General features: G+C 37.2%; 1 protein-coding gene across 2 annotated transcripts in view; it reads left to right on the top strand.

Annotated features, from left to right (window-relative positions):
• ENPP1 (ectonucleotide pyrophosphatase/phosphodiesterase 1) overlaps positions 1-18,881 on the top strand; it is a 115,939-nt gene that overhangs the window by 33,970 nt on the left and 63,088 nt on the right. For both annotated transcript variants that reach the window (XM_017957412.3, NM_001168933.1), the window contains 7 exon segments: positions 6,114-6,186; positions 8,396-8,512; positions 9,548-9,673; positions 10,580-10,640; positions 13,856-13,953; positions 16,014-16,093; positions 17,745-17,864. In XM_017957412.3, coding sequence (XP_017812901.2) covers positions 6,114-6,186; positions 8,396-8,512; positions 9,548-9,673; positions 10,580-10,640; positions 13,856-13,953; positions 16,014-16,093; positions 17,745-17,864 — 675 coding nt within the window.

The raw sequence follows: 18,881 nt of genomic DNA, 5'->3' as shown, positions 1-18,881 counted from the left end.
TTTAATTAAATCACAGCTTGCTGATGTTCAGCTTAACGATTATTTGTTGAATGTTTACTTTGTGCAAGGCACCGTGCTAGACATGGAAAACACAGGACTGAGTAAATAAATCCATGCCTCTCGGGAACTCACAGTCTAGTCAGAGACAGGCAAATCTTATGGAGCATGGTAAGAGCTGCAGTAACTAGGGGTGAGGAAAGACCTAGAGAAACACAGTGCTAGCATCTTCTGGGTGAAGAGGGGTCGGCAAGTCCAAGGCCTTATTTCCCACTGGACTCATAACATAGCCTTCCACAATGATCCAAAGGGATTGTTCTGGGATTTGTAAATCCAGTCCTGTCACTTTCATATTTCAGTGCCTGAACACACTCCACTGATCATCCCCAGGCTGCCTCAGGACCCTTTTGTTCCCTCCCTTTTCCTTCCAGCGACTTCCCTTCCCACTCCTACCTGCCTCCTTTACACTCTGCCTGCCTGTGTTCAAATCTTGCCATGGATGCTTATTAACCCCCGGTCCTTGGCAAGTTACTAACCTCCGTAGCTCACCTTCTTTAAACTGTGTTAATCATAATCTATCTTGTGATGTTATAGTGGGGATTAAATGATTTAATATAAAACTCTTAGAAAAGTGCCCGGCACGTAGGAATTACTAGAGAAGTGGCAGCCATGATTGTTATTGCTATTTTCTCCTTCCCAGGCTGGTGTTGTCTTCCCTACCTCTGTGGCTTTGCACGAAGCACCAGGCGTATATGGTCACCACTATGTCATTTCTTAGGTTGTTTCTAACTATGTCATAGTCATCAGCCTATAGCATCATTCCAAAGTTGTTGTTGCCTTTATTAGATTTATAAACTCTGACATTAGGACTTTACCACAAATTAATTTTTTTTTTTTTTTGGTATTTCCCCACAGAATCTAAATACATTGCATCTTGCAGATACTCAAACCTTTGTTTACTGATAGAGGGAAAGGTCCCTTTTTCTCCAAATCTCTTTCTGTAAAGCCTTTTGAAACTCTTTTCTTCTTTTCTGTTCTCCACTGTGTTGTTAGTGTGGTAGCATTTTTTACATGTTTCTACCAAAGTCCATTGCAATCATTAATTTTAATGCTCCCCGCACCCAACTTCTTTGTTTCTCTGTAAGGGTAGGAGTTGTTTTCTTTGTATCTCTGGTCTTTAGTACAGGGACTGCACACTGTAGACACTCATATTTCAATGAATGCCCGATACAGAAAGAATAATACACATGATATTAATGCCATTGTATTTGAGGGAATCGGTGAGGAAAAAAAATTTTTTTTTGAGTATTTCTTTTGACTCACTAAATGTCTAAGAACTAGTGATTTAGTTAACTAAAGAAGCAGGAAACTCCAAATATTCCAAAAACTTTGCTTTTACTTTCTGTCTCCCAGTTTCTTCTTTTCTAAAATTTGAAAAATACCTAAATTGTTATGGAGATTAAAATGGATGGTAGATTATGACATTGATGAATTCAACTACTTTGACAAGAAAATTCAAACTAAATTAGATTTCACAGCTCTGAAAACTGTTGAAGGGGAATTTCCTACTAAAAATCATTCTGATTAGGTGTTTTGCAACAGAGTAGTAGATATTCTGAATTTCCTCTTTTATGGATATGACTGTAAATGAGAAATGATCATTTCTATCATCATACTTTTGTTTCAGTTCTATGCTATGCCTCATATTATAAAAGATAAATCAAGAACTTCTTTTTAACAATGAAGAGGGGATTTTTAAAAGTCAGCATGTGTCTTCAGCTACTTAACAAAAGGATAAAGGGCTGTGTATAAACCATGTGTATTTTAAACCAATGATTACCATTGAAATGCTTGCTTACCACCTAGTCTTTCCACAGTAGTTTTCCTGTCCATCTCGTTCTCCTACTCAAATACCCATATCCAATTGGTCCTGCCCCTTTCAGCCATTCCACCCATGCCTTAATTCTCTTATCCCCTTTTGTATTCTGTTTTCGCCACCTTTCCCTCTCCCAGGGCATATCATCTTCCCCCCCACCCCCCAATTTTCCCACTTCTACTCCTAGAATTTCAAGCCATTCAAGTTTGTTATATTCCATGATTTCAGATTAAGCTGGGCTCCCAGAGCTTGAGGGTCTTTTTACTCTTTCCTCGTTGACTTAGTCTTCATTGTCCCCACTGGTTTATTGCCATCTTTCACATGGGATGCCCTAAGCCCTCTCTATTCCTTCCACACTCCCACCCAGATGCTTCTTACTTGACCAAGAAGATTGAAGAGGTTCATCATCAGCTGTTTCTAGCTCCTATTGCTATACCTCAGTTTGTTTTTTGTGTGTATGTGGTGGGTTTTTTCTTGCATGTGTTTCTTAAACTTAAAATGTTTATCTTTTTAAAGATATCTTCCTTAAAATGAGCTTAGACTGTTCCTAATTTTTTTGTTTGTTTTATGAATACAGTTTTGAAATAAACACCCTTGGACAACTATTTTGGCCATTTGTGAGAGTACAGTTAGCACTAGCTTTGCATGATTCTCTGCATGCACAATTTCAGTTACTATAGTTTAATTAAATAAAACCAGCTCCCAGCAATGTAGTTCAAATTTCATTTACCAAGATATAGTAACTGTGAGTAATTTAAAGTACAGACTTTGCTGCTAGCTCATCAATCCACAAATCGCTGTGCAAATAGCAAGTGCAAATTATGGTCAGTGACCAATTGCATCATTTCTTTCAAAGTCTGTCAGTGATTAGCCCTTAGGCATCTTTTAGTCAGTTCATGCACAGACAGCAAAGCATGTAGTTGCGTTGTTGCTTTGCCTCTCAGAGTTATGTAAACCTATATGATATTTTCAAAAAGTAGATAATTGAAAAAGTGAATGGACTGATAAAGAATGAAAGTAAAGTAAAGAAAAGAAAAGAGGTAATAATACTGGAAGTGAAACTGAAGCCAAAGTAAATGGAGTTATGGAAGAAACAGCTAACCATGGGAATGGTAACACTGCCAGGTGTGATAGACTCCAGATATGAAGCCAGAGGAGTCTAGTGAAACTGAATTTTTTGAAATGAATGACGGGAGTGGTTGTGAGAAAAGGAATGAAGATATCCCAGAGGAAGTGACACTGGTACAAAACTTCCTCTTGGAGACATTTCATAGTGTTGAAGGTGCAAGGGTTATGTGAAAACATTGGAAACTGATCTAAACTTAGAAAGGAATATGGAATATGATAATTCTCCAAGACATAGAAAATATTCTCACTCTGTATTGTGAGTTATGTGATAGATGAGACAAGGTAAGTACTGTTTAGACTATTCTAGATAAGTTTACAGATAAATTCAGTTTCAATTCTTCATTTTTTTTTTTTTTTTTTAAAGACAGAGTCTCACTCTGTTGCCCAGGCTGGATCATGGCTCACTGCAACCTCTGCCTCTGCGAGTTCAAATGATTCTCCTGCCTCAGCCTCCCAAGTAGCTGGGATTACAGGAGCCTACCACTGCGACTGACAAATTTTTGTACTTTTAGTAGAGACGGGGTTTCACCATCTTGGCCAGGCTGGTCTTTAACTCCTGACTTCGTGATCCACCTGCCTTGGCCTCCCAGAGTGCTGGAATTACAAGCATGAGTCACTGCGCCTGGCCGATTCTTCATGTTTTAAATGTTTTAAATTATAATACACTAAATATAGATGTTTTACTATGTTTTATTTTCTTATTCATTTATAATTGACAGTAAAACAGTATTTTTTGTTGTTGGTTTGTTTTAGGTTTTTCTTTTTGTTGTTGTTGGTGTTATTTTTGAGCATCTTGCTCTGTCGCCCAGGCTGGAGTGCAGTGGCATGATCTGTGCTCACTGCAACCTCCGCCTCCCGGGTTCAAGTGATTCTCCTTCCTCAGCACCGCCAAGCAGCGGGGATTATAGGCGTGCACCACCATACTGGGCTAATTTTTTTGTATTTTTAGTAGAGATGGGATTTCACTGTGTTGACCAGGCAGGTCTTGAACTCCTGGCCTCAAGTGATCCACCCACCTCAGCCTCTCAAAGTGCTGGGATTATAGGCGTGAGCCACCACGCCTGGCCGTTTTTGATGTTTTTGATAGATATTTTTAGAGATTATCTTTCCATACAGTTGTGTCAGTTTACACCACCATCAGAGGTTTAGGAGAATCCATTACTACTGTCTTCTGATACCTTGTTCTGCTTATTTGCCCTTGTTAACTTATTTGTTCAAGCTCTTCCTCTGATACCTCCTTATTTTAATGAATACACACACACACACACACACACACACACACACAAACATACGTTTTTGTGTCCTTAAAGAAGGCTAACCTTTTGCTCTCTTTGCAAAAACTCTTCCTCTCTTTTATCCATTTTATTTTGAAGTAAGTTAGACCTGCGGCCTCACTTTCCTTACCATTCACTTCCTCTTAAGTCTTTGTGGTCACTTGACAGTAGACACGTTGAGAGCAGAGGTCATGTCTGTTTTATTACTGAATGTCCAGTACATAGTCGGTACTCGATATTCTTCATCTGAAGGAATGAATTCATAAAAGCCTCCACCCACCATCCACTTGGTCCTATTCACCCATTCCTCCTGTCTCTTCACCTTAGCTTTCCGGAAATACTACACCATCTTTCCATACCTCCACCCCTTGTCCATTCCCCTTTGCATTTTCTTGGTTCCAGCTAAGATAGGCTGCTCATTATTCATCTGCCACCTTCCATATGCCTGCCTTCCTGGAACCCTTCTTTATGCTGCCCTTTCTCCTAGAAGTTTGCTGTGTTCTGTCCTCTCTTCCCTTCCTCCAGTTCTGCGTGGCAACATCATGCCATCATTTCCCCCCATTCAGAGCCATGCCAAAAGCTTGCTCTAGGAAACTCTTTCTGATATCCCTCTCCCCAACCACCCCAACATATCTCCTTCTTTAAACAACTGTAGAACTTTGCAGGAGGTTTGTAGGGCCTACCAAATATGGGCCATTGATGTGCTGTTTTTAACTTCTCCTACCCAAATAGAAACTCCTTGAGCTATCTCTTATTTTTTCCTTCTGTGTATAACAGTCTTTGCACATCATTAGTACTCAATTAATATTTTATTGAGGTGCCCTATAATCTGACATTCCAGGGAGCTTTCAAGGAAACTTTGTCCCACTAAGAAAAATTTGAGGATTGTTTTGTGGGTTATTCCGCTCCTTTGTCTTCTAACTCGTAGAAGTTCCGTCATGATTCTTAGGGGTTGTAGGGTGTGTCCACTTACTTTAAAATGTCAAAGACCAGAAGAGTGGAGAATGGGAAAGTGGCAAAGTGTTAGCACTGGAAAGATGTTTAGAGATCACGTAGTCCAACCCTTAAATTGTATAGATGAATAAACTGGTATCTAGAAAGCTTCAGTAACCTGCCTGAAATCACACAACTAGTTTGTGGTAACACTTGGTCCAGGAGATTGTCAGTTGACCCTCTTCAGGGCTTGTTCCCACAAGGTGCCACAGTACATGTGAGGATGTTAGGTTTGGGTTTGTGTAGAACTGTTAAAGGAGGCATATAATATTCTATATATTGCCTTTAATGGATTAATACATGGGTAATCCAGACTCTAAATAGAGTTTTCTCTCTCTTTCCCTTAATAATTATAATTTTTATGACTAATTCATTTATACTAACTGGAAGAGTTTCTAATTACATTAACATAGGATGGTATAGAATGTTTGGTTGACATTTGAGTAAACCTCTTATTGAAGTACAAATACTTACAGAAATGTATACGAATCACATGTGTATAGCTGGAATTTTCAAAAAGTGAACACATCTATGTGACTAGCCCCAGGTTGGAAAAAAGAACAGCACCAGCAAATTTAGAAACATTTAAAGCAATAAAAGGAGAAATAAAAGGATTTTGAAACTGTATAAGGCCAGGCATAGTGGCTCTTGCCTATAATCCCAGCACTTTGGGAGTCTGAGGCAGGAGGATCCCTTGATGCCAGGATTTCGAGGTTATAGTGAACTATGATCATGCCACTGTACCCTAGCCTGGGTAACAGAGTAAGACACTATCTCTAAAAATATAAAATAATAAAATATTTTTTAAAAAAGAAACCATATAATTTTATCTTTTCTCCCTACAGGTATTGTCAGTATGTGTGTTAACAACAATACTTGGTTGTATATTTGGGTTGAAACCAAGCTGTGCCAAAGAAGGTAATTAGTCATGTGTGTGTGTGTGTATGTGTGTACACAGCCTTATTGAGAATGTGATTGAGGTAAACATTATCTCCTGTTTCTATGAGTACTCCATAGATATTGTCAAGTCAACACTGGTTTGAGCCTCCTTCTTGAAACTCTTGTATTATATTAGCCATGTAAAATTCTACTAACAAAACTTACAAAACTTTATCCCCAAACAGAGAGGAAGGGCTATGACCAATAAACAAACAAACATCTTCAAATAATAAAAAATTAAGAATGAATAAGCAGACACGGCCGGGGGTTCTGATGCAGTTGTCCTGGAGCTCACGCTCCTTGACTTCCTCCATGGACTCGGAGGGCATTCTTTACTGCTCTTGTCCCCTAAGGAGTTAGTTGCTGAAGCAACCCTGTAGGCTACTAGGTGACGGTTACTATCCCTGGGCAACCAGAAACTTATCAGTACGTGCTCTTAAGGTTCCAAAATTACAGACATTGGTTGTTTCAAAGCCATAGTGATATTTTTTGAACTTCTAGATTTTTTTCTTTCCATCAATTGCAGAAATCTATCCAGCGTTGATGAGATTACAATGAATAATTAAACTGGATCACAGTAAATCGTAGCGGTTATTATTTTGTCTTTGAGGTAGTTCCCCCCCATCCCCTCGCAATAAAATCACTGATGGTCATCCTAGAGAATTCAGCTTTGAAAATTGAACAGGTTCTTCTGTATGGCTATTCTGTGATTGTAGTATTAATTATTTAAAAAATTTTCAGTGATTAGTAAGCTATCATGCACTGTTGAAAGGTAGTCATTTTATGTATTCAGTAAACTATTCAGAACACATGTATCTAAGTTTAACTGAAGTAAACAGTTACAGACTTTATTGTTTACCTATGTCATCTTTTAGCAGGAAGTGATTCACTCTTGAGTTGACACATACAAATGGAAAAATAGCAATTTTAATCCAAGCCCGACATAGTATGCATCGTATTTTAAAAAATTATTAGGTACATATTAATGACCTCCAAGTAATAGCCATTATTCTAACAGACTTCCCTGACCCCCACTCCAGGTTAGGAAAGTTTGTATTTCTGACACTAGAAATTATTATTGTTACTTCATCTTAAAATTGACTGATTTCCCAGTATCAAATGAGAGTTAAATTCCATGGCAGTGTCTTTTTGGGTCAGAACACCATTAAAGTCAAGAACTAAGATTATTTCTTTTTTATTGTTATTGGATGTCCATTATTTTCCATGTGTTCCTTTTTTTCTTCTTTTTCTCATTGTCCTAATTTTCTCGTTCTCCACTGAAACCTGGCTTATTCAAGGTATCTAGTAATGAACTTCAACAGTTTAATTGTTGTTTGTCATGAAAAGTACTTTCCTCCCATGTCTACCATTTATTCATTTAGCAAAAACGTGCTAATCTTAACTACATGGCATGCACCTGGCTGGGTTTTAGAGATACAGTATGCTGGGCAAAAGCCAGATGTGGTCTTGATTTGCCGTCTAACTGGGATATTAACCAAATAACCTAGTTACAAGCAGAATTAAGTAATTGAGGGGAAGGACAGGTTTTATATGAGCTTAAAAAAGTGGAAATCAGGCCTAGCTGGGGAGTTAGGAAAGCGTTTTGGAGGGAGCCAGGCTGGATCTAAAGGTGAAATGGGTGTTTCAGGTCAGGGAGGGAAAAGCTATGCCAGGGAGCATGTTCTGAACAAACCCACTACTTCTTTACACCAGGATTGAGAGTGAGGCAGGCTAGGTAATCTTTTCCTTTCTAAAATATTCGTAATCACTTCTAAAAAAATTTTTTTCCCCACATTTTGAAATTTTAGGGAACCTCATGCCTGCTTAATCCAACTTTTTCATAGCATGAAATATTCAGAACAAGCCTTTATTCTGACTTTTATTTTATCATACCATAGGTATTTAAGTCTTATCAGACCCAGTAAGGTTTGTAATAATGATAATAATAAAGTTCCCTTTCCCACATCAGGATATAAAAATCACAAACCAGGTACTTAAGGTTACTTTCTGTTTGTGTCACTTTTTGTGTGTATTTGTGAAAAGACTTTTGGGTCACTTTATTACTCCATCTGCATCTTCTAAAGTGGTATTTGAACCTAGTATACACCTGACTTAGTTGTATTAGTTGATGTTTTCTTTGAATTATATAATGATTAGAAACATCTGACTTATTGTTCAATATTTTCAGTTAAAAGTTGCAAAGGTCGCTGTTTTGAGAGAACGTTTGGGAACTGTCGCTGTGATGCTGCCTGTGTTGAGCTGGGAAACTGCTGTTTAGATTACCAGGAGACATGTATAGAACCAGGTAAGGATGTGCAGGGAAAAAATGGAGTTATGGTCGTTAGGAAAAGATCAAGGAAAGTTCTGTGTCTTTCAGGTATGTGATTTACCTAATTCATTTGAATTTTTTTTTATTTAGCATACATATACATTTTGACATTAGCTTTTATATTTTCTTTCAACAGTTCCTTAAGAGAAACAAATTTATGGAATTCTTTGTTAAACATTTTATGGATAGCAGAACTTTGCCTATTTTTAATGTATGCTGAAAACCTTTGTAATCTAATTTGCATTCAAATTCTAAAAGCCTGCTTGAAATATAGGAATATTTTCATTATGGTTCTCTGACAGCAAGAGGTCTTATATGTCCACCTATATTTTTAAAAATAAAACTATCAGAATATGAAAATTTTCTCAGTTAGATTTGGACTTCTCTGCATATGACATGGAATAATATTTAAATGAGAGAGATTTATCTATTTTTCATTAGTTTTTATTTTTTAAAGACAGGGACTTGTTCTGTCACCCAGGCTGGAGAGCAGTTGCTCAATCATGGCTCATTGCAACCTTGAACTCCTGAGCTCAAGAGATCCTCCTGCCTCAGCCTCCCAAGTAGCTGGAGCTACAGGCTTACACCATTGTGCCCAACTGATTTTTAAAATTTTTGTAGAGATGAGGTCTCACTACATTGCCCAGGTTGATCTCAAACTCCTGGCCTCAAGCAATCCTCTCACCTTGGCCTGAAAGTCAGACTTAGATTAAGTTTTAGGAGGTAGAAGAAGCCAAGTCTGCATATGAATTGCATAGTGGTAAGGCACATCTAAATTTGAAAATGACAAAATTCTGGAGTTTTAGTGAAATAATAATAATTGGTTCCTACATATTTTACCCCCCTTAGTTTGGAGTGGCCATGGTAGCGGCAGATTCTGTGAGTGACTAAGAGCTGTGAAATTGTTCATTGTTGCTCATGGATCACACTCAGGAAGACAGCAATTCTGTGTTCACTTTGCACATGTTGAATTTGAGACATAAAACACATTTTGCTGATGTTTGTTTCTAGAACATATATGGACTTGCAACAAATTCAGGTGTGGTGAGAAAAGGTTGACCAGAAGCCTCTGTGCCTGTTCAGATGACTGCAAGGACCAGGGCGACTGCTGCATCAACTACAGTTCTGTGTGTCAAGGTCAGGTGCTCGTTGGGCTCTGCAGCAGCTTGGCATCTTCCAGCGTCTTAGCTGGGCTTTACATAGGTGTTATCTTTTATACTAGGAGTCATGGCTATTGGCCAACTGTATTAGCTGAAAAAAATAATTTTAAAACTTTTTATTAAAGAAACTTTTAAACATACGCATGAGGAGAAAAAGTATGTAATGAACATTGTACCCATCACCCAGCTTAATGATTATTATTATGTACACATGGCGAATCATATTTTATCTATAACCATGCATTCTCCTGCCACCACCCTCTCATGTTATTTTGATAATAGCAGCATACTTAATGCTGTATTTGTGGAAAGATCCTTCTTACAGTCCTGGCTGGCTTTTATGTCCCGGCTTCCCTCCTAGTAGATGGGGACACTGTCTGCTGTGCATTGAGAGAGTCGATGTGAAATTGTTTAGAAAGATTCGAGGGCATTTTGTAAGGTGATACTATTATGATGTCTTGTCCAGGTATTATTATTTTTTCAAATTTCTTAACAGAACTTGACTCTATATGAGAGAGAACTAAGACACCAAAATACCAAGGATTTTGATGAGTGGATAGAAGGAGAGGGTTGTAAATTTTGACTGAAAATATTAAGAATTTGAAAATGGAAAAGATACCTTCAAGTTCTCACAAATACAGTAGTATGTTTTAGTCTTACAATTATGCATCCATTTTTAATTTCTGATATCAACTAACTCTTATTTTGAAACAGAATAATTATCTTTATTGATTATACACCTCCAGAATCATGTCCTGTGTTATCTATCAATCTGTTTGCATACTTTGTTTTTAGAGTCTGTCCTAATGTGTCTCACAAGCATCACAATTATTATTACTGTTAAGTGTGTTGAATTCATTTTATTTTCTTGAAAATATTTTAGGTGAGAAAAGTTGGGTAGAAGAACCATGTGAGAGCATTAATGAGCCACAGTGCCCAGCAGGGTAAGATTATATTCTGAGGTATTCATTTTTTCTTTTTTAGAAGTACAGCATCATTTTTTTCCTTTCCAAATTAAGATGATAAAAATAAGAAAATCACTGATTTATTAAACATTACAGGTTGTGTATCCTTTATCCAAAATGTTTGGTATGAGAACTGTTTTGGATTTTGGATTTTTTTGGATTTTGGAATATTTGCGTTTTACCAGTTTGAGCATCTCAAATCTGAAAATTCCAAATGCTCCAGTGAGCATTTCCTTTGAGCATCATATCAGTGCTCAAAAGTTATGGATTTTGAAGCATTTGAGATGTCAGATTTTCAGATTTGGGATGTCCAACTTGTTTTTTTAGCCAGATCTTGTGTTTGGCAATGGTGGAACAGAGATTATTATGGAGTTATCCCTATTCTGGAAGTTTATAGAAAAAAGAGAGGTCATGAATATTTAGTCTTTAGTATTGAAGAATGCTAGATAGAAATATTTGCATTTTCCTTTTCAGGAAGGAAGGATCTTTACTTTCATTTGGAGTTTTGAGAGCTGCTAAACTTGTAGAAAATTTAAGTTCTTTTTTTTTTTTGTATTTTGGTCCATTTATACATTTTTGGGGTAAACAACCTGTTTGTGAGAGATGATACATTTTTTTAAAATAATTCATATATATTTTTTTGTCCTTCAAATATTTTGTACAGGGTCTTCCATATATGACACCGTCGAAAAGAGTGTGTGTGGAATTTAAAGGGTGAAGATTTTATAAAGGTGTTAGGTGTATTTATCTTTGTTCCATTTGAGGTCTACCATCTCATCCATTTGAATTATTCATCTTCAGAAATGTATTTTTACCTCTTTAAAATGATAGTTTTCTCAGACTATTAAAATTTTTAAGCTGTATTTTAGTTCATTTTGTTCATGTATATAATTTTTGTTATATGTCTTCTTTTTTTCTTTTGGAAGGAAGAGTACTTTTGATTTAAATAAGCAGGAGCAACAGCAGCCAAAACTAAACCTCAACCAAATGATTTCAACAGAAGAGGCTTTTTTTAAGGAAAACTTTTCATGTACCCTAAACTGTCTTTTAAATCCAAGGAATACTAGGAATGTTAGACTTAGTGAATTTCGAATCTTTCTTTTTCTTCTAAATATTGCTTATAATTTTTCAATTGTAATATTGAATCTTTTAGTGGAAAACATAACCCTTTCTTTACAAGAAGATCGTAACTTAGGCCACTTATTATTACACTGGATAATTTACCAGTGTGTTTACCTGATGGCCCACTAACCTGCTTTTATGATTTCTGTTGATTGAATAAAACTAGTTTTATATAGTTTTATTTGGACCATTAAGACTATATACACTGGTTCTGTAGAGTCTCTCAGTGGAGCTATGTTACAGATAGTAGCTAGTGAAAATTGTATAAAAATTTTCTCCTTGTCGGGTTGCTTTTGTGTTTGTGTATGAGGGTAAGATGGGAGGAGGCAGAGTTGAAAAGGCAAGGTAAGATATTTGCTGTCAAATTTAAATTTACTGAGTAAACTTTCAGTGGGAAGTCTTCTCATAGTTATCCAGTGTTAAACTGCCAAGAGCAGCTCGGCTGGGGAGACCCTAACCCAGCGGCGCTAGAGGAATTAAAGACACACACACAGAAATACTGAGGTGTGAAGTGGGAAATCAGGGGTCTCACAGCATTCAGAGCTGAGAGCCCCGAACAGAGATTTACCCACATATTTATTAATAGCAAGCCAGTCATTAGCATTGCTTCTATAGATATTAAATTAACTAAAAGTATCCCTTATAGGAAACGAAGGAAGGGATGGGCCGAATTAAAGGAATAGGTTGGGCTAGTTAACTGCAGCAGGAGCATGTCCTTAAGGCACAGATCGCTCATGCTATTGTTTGTGGCTTAAGAACGCCTTTAAGCGGGTTTTCTGCCCTGGGTGGGCCAGGTGTTCCTTGCCTTCATTCCGGTAAACCCACAACCTTCCAGCGTGAGTGTTATGGCCATCATGAACATGTCACAGTGCTGCAGAGATTTTGTTTATGGCCAGTTTTGGGACCAGTTTATGGCCAGATTTTGGGGGACCTGTTCCCAACATTATACAAGTTCCCTACCACCTACCATGTATCACTAGATGTTACAAAATGTCTGAGCCATGGCTGTTTGGGGGTAGCCGCATAGCCACCGTCCATAGCTATTCTCATTTGTCAAGTATATTAGCATCCTCTGTGGTTTTTGGCCTCTTCTTTGGAATTTCCACACTACATGTTAACTCTTTGTATATGTATGTATGTGTCGTTGAAACCTCATTGATCATTCCCAGCTTTGGAATCATTTCTTTGTTGTTTATATATTTAAATATAGTATCTTTCAAATTTTGTATTAAGTATTTATATCTTTTAAATTTAATAAGCCTAAAAACTAAATACAGTATACATAGGCTTGGTGGGTGGCTCATACCTGTAATCCTAACACTTTGGGAGGCCGAGGAGGGAAGATTGCTTGAGCCTAGGAATTTGAGACCAGGCTGGGCAACATAGTGAGACCTCATCTCTACAAAAAATAAAAATAAAAATATTAACCAGGTGTGGTGGTATGTGTTTGTAGTCCCAGCTACTCAGGAGGGTGAGGCAGGAGGATCACTTGAGCCCAGGAGGTTAAGGCTGCAGTGAGCTGTGATAGCGCCACTGCACTGCAGCCTGAGCAACAGAGTGAGACCCTGTCTCAAAAATAAAATAAAAATAAAATAATAAAATAGTGTGTAGTGTATATACTATATGAAGTACTATTTACTATATTAGTGTCCATATCAGAAAGTGGTGGTTCAGGAAAAATATTTACGGAAATATTATATGCTGTTTTTTTTTATTGTTTATTTTCCTGCAAATTGGGAAAACAATATTATATTTCAGTAGCAATTGGTTTAGCTTTTCGAACAGCAGGAACCGTGAATGATGTTTCTGTATGGTGGCTCAAAATGATATGAATGCTTAATATATACTATTTGATGATATACGTATTATGAAATGATAGAGCATGTATATAGATATAAATGCATGTAAAATATACTTTATCAGTATGCTTGCCGACTTTGTTAGTTTTCTTAAGATCACACAGACCTTAGTGGAAAATCTTCACTGGACCTGTGCCTAGAAGGTAGCACATCTTCATTGGATATGTCTTGTCTTTGCTTCTTTAAACATTTTTTTTCTTTTTCATTACCCAGGTTTGAAACGCCTCCTACCCTATTATTTTCTTTGGATGGATTCAGGGCAGAATATTTACACACTTGGGGTGGACTTCTTCCTGTTATTAGCAAACTAAGTGAGTAACTTCGGAGTTTACTGCTGGAATATCACGATTTCAGTGCGATCGACTAGGCAGGCAGTCTTTCTTGGAAAAGTACTGGCAGAACCTAATTGTTTCACTAAACTTTTCTATGGCAAAGTAGTTGAACCTGGTGATAACGAACTTACCTTTAATAGTGTGATTACTCTGAAGCTGTCCTTCAAAAAAAATAAGTTAATATGGTTATCTTAGAATTTTAACCTTTGGCCATTTTTATATGTATTTATTCTTTCTCAGAATTTTGAATTCCTTGTGAAAAAGTCCCTTGTTTATTTATTTTACAAATATTATTATTTTTGAGACTGAGTCTCACTCTGTCACCCAGGCCGGAGTGCAGTGGCGTGATCTTGGCTCACTGCAACCTCTGCCTCTCAGGTTCAAGCAATTCTCATGCCACAGCCTCCCAAGTAGCTGGGATTACAAGCGCATGACACCACGCCTGGCTAATTTTTGTATTTTTAGTAGAGACAGGGTTTTGCCATGTTTCCCAGGCTGGTCTCGAACTCCTGGGCTCAAGCAATCCACCCACCTTGGCCTCCCAAAGTGCTGGGATTATAGGCATGAGCCACCACGCCCAGCCTTATTTTGCAGATATTTTATTTCAGAAATAGAATTTCAAAAACTAAAGGTATTTCTGAGATATTACAAGTACAGACAGACTATTTGTCAGTTATTCTGTATTCTTCTTTGGATTGAATTGGATTCTTCCAATTTTTTTTTTTTTTTAAATCTCAATCAGGCCTTAATTAAGTGGTTTTTCTATAAATTCCCCATAAAATCGTAGAATGGTGTTTTCTTAATATTGATGCTAAAGTTTTAAATCACGTTAACAACCTTTAAGCAGCTACAGTGTAATACTGGACCAAAACAGAAGTAAGTAAATACAATTACTTTAGCTTTTTTCTGGAATTCTAAGTTTTTTTTTTTACCAGATTAGAGTATGTGAGGTGCTTTAAACATTAACATCACTCTCTGTAAATTCATATGTATGTCATTATGCTTGTCTTATGAAGTGCCAAAATAATTTTGGGAGAGTTTTAAAAATGTTTAGTTTTTAATTTCTACATAGAAGAAGATGGTTTTATTTTGTTTTAATATTTTGCATAAAAAGTCTTTAGCTTTGCATGGACAAAGCTGTGTTCTTCCCAGCAGGCCCATGGCCTTTGAAGGTTAAATACAGCCCTTTGTTACCATTGTCAGGAGAGCTTGTCTCTATGGTGCCAAATGCGGCATTGTGAGTTTAGAGTTGAGAGGTGGAGGTACCTGTATATGAAGTTTACAATAAATCATTAAACAATGAGCCCAAGCCCTAGCTTTGAATAATTAGGGAATGTAGCCTGTAATTCTGAACTGAGAGAAGGCAGTGAGATAATATAGACACATGCCAATTTGAGGGACATTTTTGGGCGAATGGAGTATTGAACGCTGGAATCATTAGTTATGTGTTCCCTCCTCAATAGTAGAGGCAGGAGAAAAAGAACGAGGCACCAGAACTAGATCAGCAGGCCAACAGGAATAGTCGGACTTCGGCGCTTTCTTGGACTTGAAGCCACAAGATGCCTTTTGTCTTTAAAGCGGCTGAGTTTGTCCAAGGTTAGCTGGTTCTAGATCTATGGCCTGGGACACTGTCTTCCCAGCTACTCCTTCACCCTTGTTTTAATTTTTAGACTTAGTTCAGGGTTTTCTTTTTCTACCTCTTATGATTTAGGTATTTGACCACTAAGTAGTATCAAAGAACTTACAAGCGTCATTTTATTATAACCTGTTCATCTTGAATGAAGTAATGTTATGGATAATTGGCTTACTTATTTTAATGTTTTTCTGACTAAGAGAAAAATGAAGTCATCTTTAACACAGGATTTGTATCCACAGTGTTGCTTTATAATTCATCCTGAATTTCTATCTGAGTAAAATCCCTCCTGGGCTAATTTTTTTTTTTTTTTTACGTGATTTAGACTGCTGTGGTACCACCACTAAAAGAGGTAGGCCAATTGTCAGATGTGTTTAATAACGATGTTTATTTTTTTCCCTTCTAGAAAAATGTGGAACGTATACTAAAAACATGAGACCGGTATATCCAACAAAAACTTTCCCCAATCACTACAGCATTGTCACCGTAAGCTCTGCATTTCAACTTCTATCTGTTTGCAGAAGTGAGATGGGATTGTAGCAGTTTTTGAGAGACTAGATTTAAGATAAAAGAAAAACAACTTATTTTCCAGTATGTAGTTAAGCAAGGAAACCCAGGTTCTGATCTTTGCTGTGCCACGAACTAGCTGTGGCTTTGGAAAGGTCACTTTACTGGCTGCGTCTCCATTTTCTCATCTGTGAAAAGAGATGACTCAAGACCTCAAGAAACGATTTCCTGGTTTCCTTTCAGTGTTAATATTCTGTGATTCTTGTATCCTAGTTTTGAGGCTTACTTTATTTGAGCCAAAAAACTGTCCCAAACTCCTGTGTTCACAACTTGTCTTTCCAATCATCTTGATGATGAATTGAAGCAAGCCACTTAGCCTGACTCCGAATAGGATTACAATCCTGTTTTTGTTTCAACGTTTCCAGATTTACTTTGAGTCAAATAAAACAGTAGAACTCATTAAACTTTAGAATTGAAGCCAGAAAATTAGTATGTTAGCTTATATTGATTCAAGCTACTCTGGGACCTCACCAAAAAAGGAATTTGTTCTGCAGAAATGCTTTACTCAGCAATTTAAAAAGATAACAGCATTGTTTTCAAAATTTGAGAGGCTACTTTTTTTTTTTTTTCTTTTTTTTTTTGAGATGGGCTCTCTCACTGTCACCAGGCTGGAGTGCAGTGGTGCAGTCTCGGCTCACTGCAACCTCCACTGCCCGAGTTCAAATACTTCCCCTGCCTCAGCCTCCCAAGTAGCTGGGACTACAGGTGCACACCACCACACCCAGCTAATTTTTGTATTTTTAGTAGAGTCGGGGTTTTGTAGCCTGCATGGGCCTAGGGGGACTGAACAAAGTGGCAGAGGCAGGGCATGTGGGAATAAAAGACAAAGTCAAAAGAGTGTATCTGGAAGAAGGGGTCAGGGGGTACCTTGCCTCTAGTGGACAAGGACCCTGAGCTTTACACAGCCCTCCATATTTATCAGGCAAAAGAGATAGCCAGTGGGGGCTAATTGTCAGTTGGCCTTTTGGTTCACAGCAGGCTTGTGAGACTGCATTCTTTGAACAATAGGCTAGATTTTTCAGTAGATAACTTCAAGGATCCTGGCGCCAGGGAGTGAGGCCCTCAGCAAACCTTTTGGTGGCAGGGCAGTGTGAGTTTGCCCACATCCTGCATTCATGATAAACAGTTTGCTGTTTGATCATATAGCCTCCAGTGGAATGCTGATTTGGTCATGTTCCCCAGGCCTTCGGCTCCCTGCAGGGTTTCACCATGTTGGCCAGAATGGTCTCCATCTCTTGACCTCGTGATCCGCCTGCCTCACCCTCCCAAAGTACTGAGATTGCAAGTGTGAGCCACTGGGCCCGGCCAAGGCTGCCTTTTTTATATAGATCTTTATCCTTAGTATTACTGACTTATTTTCTCCTATTACATAATTTAAATCACAAATACTACATAAAATCCTAAGTGGTTGTGTTTTGCCGTTACCTGATTTTTTTGTTTTTCTTTCCTTAAACTTATTATAATTCCATGTGGCTTCAGTTATCGGTTTCTTTTTGATGATTTTTTTTCTGTGAATTTATTTAACATTAAGTAAACACAACTTGCATATAATCTGTTTTATCTTTTTTAGGGGTTGTATCCAGAATCTCATGGCATAATTGACAATAAAATGTATGATCCCAAAATGAATGCTTCGTTTTCACTTAAAAGTAAAGAGAAATTTAATCCTGAGTGGTACAAAGGAGAACCAGTGAGTTCTTTGTTTTTCTACTGAAATAGTTTATTATTCTCATCTATTTCAATTAGAGTAAAATAACCAGTTCTCTGGAGCTTTTAATAACCGATTTCATTTAGTGTGTCTGTGGCCGTTCTTTTGTAAATGGAGATGAATACTGATAATCCTAAACATAATTTGTATAATTGCGTAAAAGGAGAGTAGTTTATTTCAGAGGTGGATTTGGGTTGTGCTGGGCCATTTTTCTTTTCTGATCAATTCTTCTTCTACCAGTAGCATAAAGCAGTAGTGTGGGGGTAATAACTTTGATCTACACAAAACTCTGTTGCTTTTGAAAGTCTTGGTTCGATTTACGTGTGCTAATTTAGGAGGTTCTTTCCAATTGTGATTTAACTGTATTCTCCTTTTTACTTTTTAAAATTCTCCAATTCTCCAATTTACTTTTAAAAATTGCCACAATTAAAAAAAAATTTTTAAAAAGTTGCCACAATATTTTAAATTGCCACAATAATTATATACGGTCTATTTAAATAATCACGATATTCCTCTTAGAAGGACAGAGAGCATAAGAGTTTGCAGGTTATGAATTCAAATTTTAGCTCTGACATTTAAAGCTGTGTGACTTTGGACAAATCATTCTGTTTCTGCCTCCGTTTTATCGTATCTATACTGTAGATAATATTGTTTACTACTTCGTAGGATTATTGTGGGATTATATGAATTAATAATGTAGGATGCTTGTAGGAATACTATTTAGAACCATGATTGGCCATAATAAGTGCTTAATAAATGTTAGTTACATACACAAATATCTCAACAAGTTAAAGACATGTATATTTGTGATTTTTTTTTCTTTTTAGAGAAAAAAGTCAATTAGGGGAATAGCTCCAAAAGCTGCAGGAGTTAATCTCTGACTATTTAATATCTTGTTGCTGCTTAAGGATCATATTACATGATTATTGTGATCTAAGTGCTGAAGCTTGTTGACCTTAAAAACATTCTAGCACTAGAGAGGAATTCATTGGTGTTGCA

Source organism: Papio anubis, chromosome 6 (assembly GCF_008728515.1).
Source record: "Papio anubis isolate 15944 chromosome 6, Panubis1.0, whole genome shotgun sequence".
In the NCBI taxonomy this organism is placed as follows: Eukaryota; Metazoa; Chordata; class Mammalia; order Primates; family Cercopithecidae; genus Papio; species Papio anubis.
Note: the sequence above shows the minus strand (reverse complement) of the source record. Positions and strands in the feature narration are given on the sequence as shown.